Genomic DNA, 11,621 nt, shown 5'->3' on the forward strand with positions numbered 1-11,621 from the left:
TTATTTTAAAGATCACACCAGTATACAAAGAAAACGACCGCATTGACATATCAGAATACCGGCCATTCAGCTTACTCAAAAATGTGTCCAAGGTCTTTGAGAAGATTCTCTTGGCCAGCATGTACCCCCTGATCGAACTCAGAGACGAACAATACGGCTTTCGTCAGGCACGATCACTACTCCTGCAACTAGTACTCTTTCTAGTTGAGATTTTCAACCGCATTGACAACAAAGAATGCGAAGAAATCCTCACCCTATTTATCGACTTTCGCAAAATTTTCGATAAGGTTACCCACCAAAAACTCATGTCCAAGCTGGGAGACATGGGAATTGGTAGGAAATTGCTAAAATTGCTCGCCAGCTTGGACAACTTAAGTCTGAAACTTCCAAGGTCACCAGTGGAGTACCACAGGGCTCAATCCTTGTGCCTTTAATGTTCATCGTGTACATCAACAACTTAAGCGACTGCGTACAAAAAGCACCGGCATTTGGATACGCTGATGATTTCAAAGTTATAACATCAAGTCTCCAAGAAGTTGGTCAAGCAACCAAATCCATTCAACAATGCACAATTCTGTCAATCAGTGGTGAAACCCCAACCTCTGAAAAAAAATCTAAGTCTCGAAATCGTGAAAACCAAAAAGACCTTGGGGTAATCTTGTCTTCAATTTATCCTGGGCTGAAAACTGCCGAAAAGGTGTTAGCGAGGGCTGGAGATCCTTCTATGCACTAAAGGGAGACATTTCACCCTTCGCAAACCTGCCAACTAAGCTATATGCTTTTATTGGTTATGTTGTACCAGTACTCACGTATGCATCTCAGGTGTGGTACCCCTCCAAACTTGAGTTCAAGGAACTCGAGAGAGTACGAAAACAGCCACTAAATGGATATGCAGTTCAAGGGACGACTACAGAACACGACTGACCCGACTCAATATACTCCCCATCTCCATGTACATGGAACTACATGATCTCATGTTTCTTCTATCTGTCATAAATGGAAACTACCTCATCAATAGTGCGACGATACCTAATTTTAAATCAACAAACGAGACAAAGCGAAGAATTCGAAGTTCCAAAACACAGACTGAGAAAATGCGACAAAAATTTCTCGACGCGAGCAACGAGACTATACAACATAGTGAGAAAAACGACTGGCAAACCACTGAGCAAGAAGCTTCTGACGCAAATGTACATGCCCTTTTTTCACAGACGCTACAATGAACTTGACAGCTGCAGCTGGAGTCTTGTGCAACTGTGGAAACTGTAACCCCCTTAGAAAACTTTTGCTAGATGAGAAATGAAAGGGTTAAACACCCAAGGGCGAGACCCTAAACCCTCTCCTACTACTACTATTTAGCGAGGGGTCAACTTCTACATAGTGAACAAAATGACGAAAAACTGTTCTTTTGGCATACTTCTTTTCTAAAATGTGTTAATTTTTTAGTGCATTGAGTTGGTTTTCCTCAAAGACTCGTCTTTGCAAATTGTGCAAAATGTATCATTAACATGTCCTTCGGAGCCTCTTGGTTCGATTTTGCTTGTTTTGCGAATACCGTTGAGAGATACATTTAGAACAAAATCTCCAAAAATTTCGTATGCTGTGTATTTGCGTAAATTTTTTTCCTTTATAATATGATCGCACACCTCGCACTCTATCTATTTACCATTCTCTCCGTTGTGCTGAATTTTGGACAGTTTCGTTAGGAATAAAATATCGTCCAATTTTTAGTTTTTATACTTCTGAGTATCGCTACAAGTATATCAAAGTAATTGTTGTTATCATCTCAGCGATGCCGCAGTTGCCAAACCTTCTGTAGTACAGGCTGCAGCGTAGTATCAAATTTATGAAGTTTTGCCAAACCCCATAATCGAACCGGTTGACAAACCTACTGTCCCCAAATTCTGTATATAGTATCAGTAGTTAGAGATCCATATATTTTATTTTACAAATGTAGTAGTAAAAGACTACCTTCGAAGGATTTACCATTGAAGAATTTTTGACAGTACTAAACAAAAGATCTTTACAGAAGGTAGCGGTAAAAAAATATATGAACTAAGAAGATATGTTCAACGTTTGCTTTTTGTCTGGAAGTTAGATGTTATTGCTACTTTTCAGTTCTTGAAATTGGGGGTTACCAACCACATCAATGAGTGTCTATTGTTGGTAATTTTTGATATTCAAAATTCATGTCGCTTGTCGTTTGGTACGTCGAGCAATGCGTTTGCTTAGAATATTTTGACAACTTGCTAACACCTCTGTTTGCTTCGGGTTCTTTGCGTACCATTTTGAATTTCGGTAATCTCACGTTTTTCAATATCCGGGTTGTATTTGAACTCGATCAACATTTTGCCAATGAAATTTGTTGCAAAAAATGAGTCTTGTATAAGTCACCTCAAACATGGAGCTGCAAAACATATAGAAAAAGTTCTTTACAATGACCTATAATTGTATCTGAGCTCAAATACTTGTCGCATTTTATTTTATCATCGAGCAGCTTTTCTATTGCTTATTTTACCCTGTTCTGGTTCATTTTCTTCCTCTCAAGTTTCAAGTTCCTCATTGCTGAAATCACTATAATTGTTCAGGAGGATAGAAGATTGTTGCGTATAACAGGCAAGATCCGTTCTTGTTGTAATTACTTAGCTGAGCGGACAATACATCGCTTTCCCGACCTCACTTTTTAGTATTATAATTTGAAAAAGGTGTAATGTTTGCACAGACAATAGTTCGTTTTATAAAAATCTTGAAAATTTTGTAAGTTATTGTCAGACATAAGTTTGGTCAGAGAATAAGATATTGTTAAGAAATTTTTTTCGTAATTTCTTTTCTTTATTTTTTTTTTGTATTCAAATTTGTAACAAGTTCTCTACAATGGTTTCATTTAAGAAGTCGTGCCAAGGTTAGGGAAGAATTAATCTGGAAAGATTCATCAAAAGGGTCACAAAAACTGCTGTAAACGAGTTCTGTCAAAACCAATTTTCCCTGCTTGGTCAGCTTTTTTTCTGCTTCTTTCACTGCAGTTTGCGCAATTTAGGTTTGCAGTTAAAATTCCTTTAAAACGCTTTGATATTTTCCCTATGCCTCCAGACATTGTTAACAGTCTTCAGCTCAGTGTGGGTTTCCTGGATCAGTGTACTTCCTCCTGAGCTGGAGCTCGCGTAGGAGTTTTTGGTCCTCTATTGTGTGTTTGTGATCTTACACTACCAGATACTGTTATTCGGTGGCTCTGAAAAGATTCGAGGGCTCCCCGTCAACTACAGTGGGCGATAGCTTAAGGTCAACCCTTGTTATCTGGGAAGTTATCAATGAGGTCATTAATATCGCCTGGTCTGTAGTTGGGTTTGTGCTTTGCTATTGTTTCAATATTGTATTAAGGTCGTGCCGGACATCCATTCTCATATATTACTTAGTTCAAAGCACAGAGAACTTGAGGAAAGAATTTTACATCCTGCTATAGAAGTTTCATCTCACTGTTGTTTCAAAATAGCAGCGCTGTTTGCCTTCCGACAAGCTGTTTTCAATATATTTTAAAGTTTTTTTTTTCATTCCCAAAGAGTCCTCTGAGTTGTCCAAGGATTTTAAAAGCATTCCAAAACTAAAAGTTCAAAAGTATCTGAGTTTTTTTATTCTGATCTAATTGTGATAGTTTTTGCTTTTTGTGCTCAATTTTTTTTTGTTTTCATTTCAATTGTGCCTAAAACAGGCATAAGATCTTTTGTGTTAATTTTTGTGTTTTGTTCAATAGTGAGAGATTACTGTTTTGGTCTGAAATTTTTGCAGACCAGAAATGCGTTTAGCTTCTGTCTGTTTTTTTATCTGCAACGTCAATCAATTCCAGGCAACTAGAAAATCCATCTATTGATTCGGATTATTAAATGGTGTGAACTTTTTGATCTTTTTTATTTCATCGGCCGCTATAGACTTTGCAACTAAAATCTTGAAAACATCCAGAAAAAGTCTTTAAATTCGATAGTTTTGCTATCCTTTGAAGGTCAGATCAAACAGGCGACTTGTCAGCAAAATACACTGCAAAATAAGTTACTTGGAGTAATGTCTGCTAATCTTGCAGTTGCAATAACTTGCAAAAAAAATTTGAGTTAAGTAGTTGAAGCTAAGTATGAACCTGCAATTGAAGTATCATAAGCCAATGATTTACCTAAAGCCTTAACTACTACAACAACTACTCGTACTAACACCACCACGTTGCAATGGTTTGATGCAAGAAATGCAACTAGCAAAAATATTGTATGAAGCAGGAAATACACATATCGACTGAATTTGTGGAGAAAATTTTACACTATGCCTTGGTTTTCACTCTGCAAAATGGGGTTATACCAAAATTCAGCACTACGAAATTAGAGACACTTTCACGAAAATTGTGCTTGACGTGTGCTATGACGTGGAGGTTGAGTCATCACTTCAGTTTCTAGACGGTGAAATATTGTGGAACAAATCTACTATCACTGCTGACAATGCTCGACTTGACATCAAAACAAACGGATTGTGGGGGGTCTAGATTCGCCAGAACTTTCTTCGACGTGAACGTTCTTAATCCGCTGGCCAAGTCGTGCAAAAGAAGCCAAGGGAACATAACATTTTCACGAGACAATTAAAAACCCTAAATATCAACAACGAATTTTGTTAATCAAGTATCAACAGCGAAATTTAAAAAAGTAATCGTGTTATCCTGCCTGGGAGGCATAGGGCCCTCTGCAACTCGCACTATAAAGAAACTAGCAGCAAAAATCAGTGAAAGAAAAGACGTTAAATACTCGGACGCAATAACGTACATTCAGAGCAGACAGGTTTTGCACTCTTACGCAGCATTATTATCTGTCACAGGCTTCCCTGGTAATAAACGTGTAATTATAATGACGTTGATAATACTTGTAGTGTTGTTGTGCGGAAGGGAAGGCTGGATACCTTATTAGTATAGTAATATTACAACCTTTGACGCGGCTCCTAGAGCTTAGCATATTGCTGTATGTGTAAAATACGATGCGTTTTTTTTCGGTTAATTTAAATACGCTGCTGATATTTCATTTTGAGGGCTCTCTGTTACGTCCATTGGGTTGATCACAATTCTTTTGCGCTTTTATTTAATACATCTTGTTATAAAATTGATCTCTCTGCTTTTCGAAAAAACTACATTTTTGCTAATATGTGCATTTATATTCATTCCGTTAAAACAAGGTTTCGATCGCCACCTTTTACCTAGAGCACTCGCAGTTTGTATAAAGAGAGTTGACTCTTCTTTACAGCTTTCCTCGAATGGTACCCTATCTTCTTTTACTTATTATTAGCAGACATACAGAAGACATGCTGTTTCTGAATTTGTAGACACTATCGCTGTTACCAAACTCAAAGTACATTGAAATTGAAGTTATCCGAAACCCACGAACAAGGATAACGATCCTAGTGCCACAAAAATTTATTTCAGGTTTTTATGGTCACATTTTGTACCGATGAGTTTTTTCGGTAATTTTTCACTTGCATTGCTTGCTGGAAGTCTGTTCTCTTTCGATACAATCAAAGCTAAAACCGATGAGATTGTGGATAGTTATAGCAAGAAATCGGACAATGAGTTTCTAGAGGATTTAGGTGCTCAGCTATTCAATCAAGGTGCCAATGTTTTATCAGGTTGCAAATATGAGTGCCCCAGCAACCGGAAGAAACTTCCTAATCGAAAACATGAAGCTACTCCCAATGGTTGCGGAGCTTACGGCTTCAAGCTGTACCTGGATCATTTACCAGGCATCGAGAAATGTTGCGATCAACATGACATCTGCTATGGGACGTGCAATAAAAAGAAACAGTATTGTGACTCCGCTTTTGGAAGTTGCTTGACCAAGTATTGCAAGAATTTCAAGAAACGTAAGTGCTTTACAGACGAAAGATGCGTATTTCACATAAATACCATTACATGAAATTTCTTTTAAGGTGAGGACAAGTCTGACTGTGATTCAACTGCTGCAATGATGTCACAGGCCGTTCAAGCTCTTGGATGTAATGCGTATATGGATGGTCAAAAAGATAGCTGTTTATGCGTGCCAAAAGATGGCTCTAGGGTTGAATTATGACCCTTTTAAAATTCGTTTATTTGTAAATTATGCCGAATAACGTCTTCCATTTTATATTTATCCTCTCGTGAACTGTTCCATATCACATGAATTATGAATTCTATCAATGTTTTAAATTCAAATTTTGTAACAGGGGTTGGGAGATTGAAACCGCAATTAAGGGATGTGAAGAGGCAACAAATGGACTCGTGCGACACTGCAGCACAGAATGTTCAAACATATCTCTCAAGTTCATCAAAAAAGTTGTAATTACTATCACAGAATAGATTTCTTATGATTATCCTGAATCAACGAGCAACTTTTTTTCGGAAAAGTAAGATTTGATTATTCCAACCTCAAAGCAATTAAAAAACAAGCAATCACTCGTTTGTCTTCTACCTAGGTTTTATGAAGGCGTTGGACACCATAACTCATAAATCGAAAAAGTTAGAAATGTTGGATTAGGAGGAAGTTTTTTAAGCAATAATAAACTACCTTGCGAACCGAAAGCAAAATGTTATATTAAATGACAGCAACGATCTGCCCGAAGTATTACTCCTGCGTGAACCTTTCGTTTAAACTGATGATCTTGACAAATTTGAGCAAGTCCCCAACAAAATTGATAACTAGAGTAAAGTAAATCAAATTACTGTTAACGAAATAAAGCTGCATCCTGCCAATTAAAAACAGCCACAATGATGCGCTAATAAACCTTGCCGAGATAACACTTGTGACAATGGAGTAACAAAAAGAGCTTGTAATATTAATGTCAACTAAATTATCCTGGAAAATGCAGAAAAGCGTTTCTCGAAAGCGTGGAAGGACTTCTATCTTGTCCCAAGAAAAACATAATTGGTAGCGAACATGACAATGAAACTCAATGCGTATGTTGGTTGGGTACGTGGTGCCTATCCTCAGCTACGCGTCGCAAGTGTGGTTTTCGAGTAAAATCGAAACAAACGAGATTGAGCGAATTCAGTGACTGTTTAGATATTAGGCAATGAGGACTCTAGCTGCAAGAGAAGGTTAATGGAATTACAACTGCTTCCTTTATTAATGTGTTCAGAATTGCACGATCTGCTGCTGCTTACTTTCCCAATCAAAGGCAATTACATCAATTTTCCAATAAACTGCAATGTATTGAATACTCGGGAAAACGAGGTAACATAAGCGAGTTACAATTCTGAAAACTCTCAGAAAAGGCGGATGAGAATTTTATAACATATCAGGTCAGTTACAAAATCTAGTTATAAAAACTCTAAACTACTGAAATTATTTTGACAATTTATACTCAGAGCTTTCTGTTCGTGGTCTTCTCTGTGCAGTTGTTGGAGTTGAGATCCTGTACAGAAGATCAGCTCTGCCGGCAAGCGATTGGTGTAAACACACGAGCCTGATTCTCGAGAGTACACTACTACAAAAGCTTTCATTTTTGTCATTTGAACTGTTTTTTGTCATGCACTTATTGTAACGAATTACAAAAACTGGAGTGCGCAGTATTTTAGACAACAACGCTTATAATATTACTTGGGAGATAGTTCAGATACATTTCATGTTTTCAAAAAATCTTACTGTTGTGTCTTAAAATGTATCATCATTTCAATTATCGTGTAATTTCTTATCAACCGTATGATAGTACCCCACAAACAAATAAATCTAATCTGGTGGTTAACTCTAAAGGTATTTTGAGACCAAATAAATAACAACATTGTGTCAGGTTTTGGCAAAAAATGAAGAAGAAGAATAATTTATTTCTCTGATACATAATAATACTAGTAACACAAAGTCTAATATATATATATATATATATATATATATATATATATATATATATATATATATATATATATATATACTTAGGACAGAGAGGACAGCAGACGGAACCAATTGGTTCACTTGAGGCTGCCCCAATAACATTGTATTACAGAAAATGAATAATAGTCAACTAAGTCCATTTAAGTATCCCAATCTCGCCAAAGCAAGTAAAAAAACGAAACATTAAAAAAAGAGTAACTTAAATAAATTGCTTTGCATTTAGCTACCGGACTGATGTAGATCATACTGAGAGACTTTGAAAAGTGTTGCATTATTAGTTTGAGGAAAGGGGTACGTTACGTTGATCAAGGTTAGGTTCTGACACCCAAGTGTCAAGATTCGAAAACCCAAGATTTATGTAACGTTGACAGACTTCCTGCTCCTCCAAGGAACAACCCGCACGACTTAGAAGTTCGTTAGGAGGAAGTCTGAATGCTCTATTCACTTTAGCTATCCAAACACAGAGTCAGTTAAGTCTATATTGCCTAGAATATATAAATAAATCCATTATGATATGAACAATTTTGGAAAAAGTGGCATTATCTATCTCAAGAGGTGTATCAAGAACACGTTTTCAATCAGCAAGTTGAACAATTTAGCTCCTCTATAGGCTAACGAACATTTTTTAAACCTGTTTGACTTGGAAGGCAATTTTAGATTTTTTTGAGCACTGCGCGTTAAACGGGGGTTTTCTTTACATTTAAAAGTTCATATATTCCTCAGAATGCAATTTTCCCGCTGAACGAAGAACACATTTCAGCAGCTCATATATGTACAGTTCATAGACCGAAAGAATTTTCTCTGGACAAAAAGATTACCAGCATGCTCATCTTTTTTCATGAAATAGATTGTACGCAAAATTTTCTTTTGAAGAATTAGAATAGGCTTTAATGCATTCAGCGATGTACATCCATAAACTAAAATTCCATACTGAGTTATGGGTTTAATGTTTGTATCATAATACCTCAGCAAGAAAAATCTAGGAACCAAGTGCTCCAATTTGCACAAAATTCCACACTGAACACTAAGTTTTTACGAACAGTTTCGATATGGTAATTGTACTTAAGTTGATTGTCCAAAACAAATCCTAAGTACTTGCAACGCGATTGGGAAACTTGACACGATCCAGCTATGTTTAGATAACTAGAATCTGGAGTCACATTTTTGAAATTAACATGCACCGTTTTTTCTAAATTCAGTGTTTATGTTGCGTAACAGCCAAGTGTTTACACTAGCTAGATCTACTTCAGCTCATTTTTGGAGCAGTTAATGCCCGCATTATTAGAATCATCAGCAAACAGAAACACGCCACTGCTATTACATGCCTTAGGGAGGTCGTTTATATAAATAATGAACAAGAAAGGGCCCAGAATTGAACCTTGAGGAACGCCGTATTTTATATCAGACAGCTTAGATCTTGCACCATTTACTTCAACACACTGTTTACGGTTGCTTAGAAAACTTTTCATCCAATTTTTACAAGGACCCATTAAGCCATAAAGAACATGGTCAATTGTATCATATCAAAAGCTTTCTTTAGATCAATGAAGATAGTTGCCGTTGTTTTTCGATCATTATGTGCTCTTACTTTTTCCGTAAGATCGGCAATGGCATCAATATTACAATGCTTGCGCCTAAAACCCAACTGATTCTTGTGTAAGAGATTGTTGCTTTCAAGATAATTATAGATCCTGGAGTAAGCTATTTTTTCAAAGATTTTGCCCCAACATATTAAGAGATGGGCCTGTAGTCATTACAGCAAGCTTTATTTCCTGTTTTGAAAAAGGGAAAAACTTTTGCGATGGACAAGGCAGTAGGGAAAGTGATGGAATGACATATTAACCAGTTTTGATAGATAGGGATCCACTGTCTTTACAAGCCTTTGTTACTTTGGAACATACGTCGTCTAAACACAAGAAGTTTTATTTGATAGGTTATCAATGACATCAGATATGACATCTGGTTCACAGACATCTGGTTCTATGATACCAATGAAAAGGAGATCCTTTTCATTGGTATCATAGAACCAGATTGAAAAATTAGTGTGCTGTCTGAAAGCATTGCTATTTAAGGGAATTTGAACACATGAATTGACGAGTCTTTCTCCAACAGAAGAGAAAAAAGAGTTCATTTCTTGCGCTAATCAAATGGCTTTGTTTATTGTCTGAATTCTGTTTCCAACATAGGTGTTTGATCTGACCTTTCATTTTTGCCCTGAAGATCCTTTATTATTTTCAAAACTTTCCACGAGTCACCCAGACAATTTTCAACTCAAAAGTAGAAACTTCTATCGCAAATTGGGGTTATTCCGATCTTTGGATCATTGGTCATGTGCTTTGTTTCTTTTTTGATTAAATTTTTTAGTTTGTTAGTTAACCATTTAGGCTTCAGATTTGATTTGTGACAATAAACTCTCATAGGAGCATAATGGTCAAAAACCAGCTGAAAACACTTGGAAGGAACCGAAGCATTTATTCATTTCACCTTTTAGTTCAATTTTTTTTGCAATTGATGTCTCAATGTAAAACAAAACGTCTCTGACTTCACTTGAGATTTTGTAAACGATAAATCTCGAAAACTTAACTCTGGCTTAAAATAGCTATGTTGGCTACAATTTCAAGGGAAATTGGATAATGATCTGAAAAACTTTGATTTTTGTGAGTTTTAATCTTGCCTTCCACATTTTTTGTTATAAAATGGTCGATACAGTAATCCATAGAACTTGAAATCGTGTCGGATCACTATTTAGCAGCTCGAAGCCATTACTATTAATATCAAAATAGGCTGCTGTTAGAATTTTTTTCTTTAAAATGTTGATATTGAAGTCACCACAAATGATAACGCTGCAGTCTTTTTTACTTAAACATTCCAAGGTTTCTTCAAGGCGTGCAAGAAACTCCATTTTGTTATTTGTAGGATTGTAAACAACCAATATGAAGTAGTATTTTTTATTTTCTACTTTGATCAGAAGGCTTTCATCTAAGTTGCACTGTTCCTCAGCGACTAATTTTACTGCTTCCGGCATTGAGTGATTACACCTCCTCCGCGGTAAGGTCTTGTTTTAGAAACGATCGTTTTTAAGCCTGATAACTTGAAGCAATACGGTGTCATTTTATCTTTAAGCAAGTTTTCTGTTAGACAAACAATATCAGGGGGTGACTCGAGGTAGCCTAGTTGTGACTCCAGTTCATCATAATGTTTTACTAATGATCTAGTATTAAGATGAAAAATTATTAAAGAAAGCTTATCAGTTTTCGTTTTAGGTAACTTTTTATATAATTGCTAAAACGATGGATTATCAAAGCCGAATTGTACATCCTGTAACTCGTATCCCAGCTCAATACCTCCTCAATACAGTTGACGAACACAATGTACTTTATCATTGTCCTTCCATTTGTAGAACAAATTTCCCTTCTTGACTATGTCGGTTCTATTCTTGTGTCGCTTTTCATCAAATTGCGGAACCTTAGTCTGGCTCTTGTTAAGTCTTCAACAATCGAAACGTTCATGGTTGTGTCATTTTTTCTCAACTTTCTTTCTTAAAATTTCGACTTTGCTTGCTCTTCTGTTGAAACGAACGATAATGGGTCTTTCGTTCTTATTGGATGGAAGACGATGAGCAATCGAGATATCTTTTTTATCCAATGCTACTCCAATATCGGATGACAACTCCACCAGGTTGCTTATTGTTCTATCGCTAGACTCCCAAATCGTGCGATTATTTGAATCAGTTGTTATGTGCTC

The 11,621-nt window shown here is 36.4% G+C and overlaps 1 protein-coding gene across 1 annotated transcript; it reads left to right on the plus strand.

Annotated features, from left to right (window-relative positions):
• Positions 1–5,404: 5,404 nt before the first annotated feature.
• On the plus strand, positions 5,405–6,218 carry LOC142344190 (group XIIA secretory phospholipase A2-like). Its single transcript, XM_075395726.1, has 2 exons — positions 5,405–5,877; positions 5,944–6,218. Exons 1-2 carry the CDS (start codon positions 5,469–5,471, stop codon positions 6,081–6,083), a joined length of 549 nt encoding a protein of 182 aa, XP_075251841.1. The 5' UTR covers positions 5,405–5,468; the 3' UTR covers positions 6,084–6,218.
• The last annotated feature ends 5,403 nt before the right edge of the window (positions 6,219–11,621 follow it).

The sequence above is a fragment of the Convolutriloba macropyga genome, chromosome 8 (assembly GCF_964194025.1).
Source record: "Convolutriloba macropyga chromosome 8, txConMacr16.3, whole genome shotgun sequence".
NCBI lineage: Eukaryota > Metazoa > Xenacoelomorpha > Acoela > Convolutidae > Convolutriloba > Convolutriloba macropyga.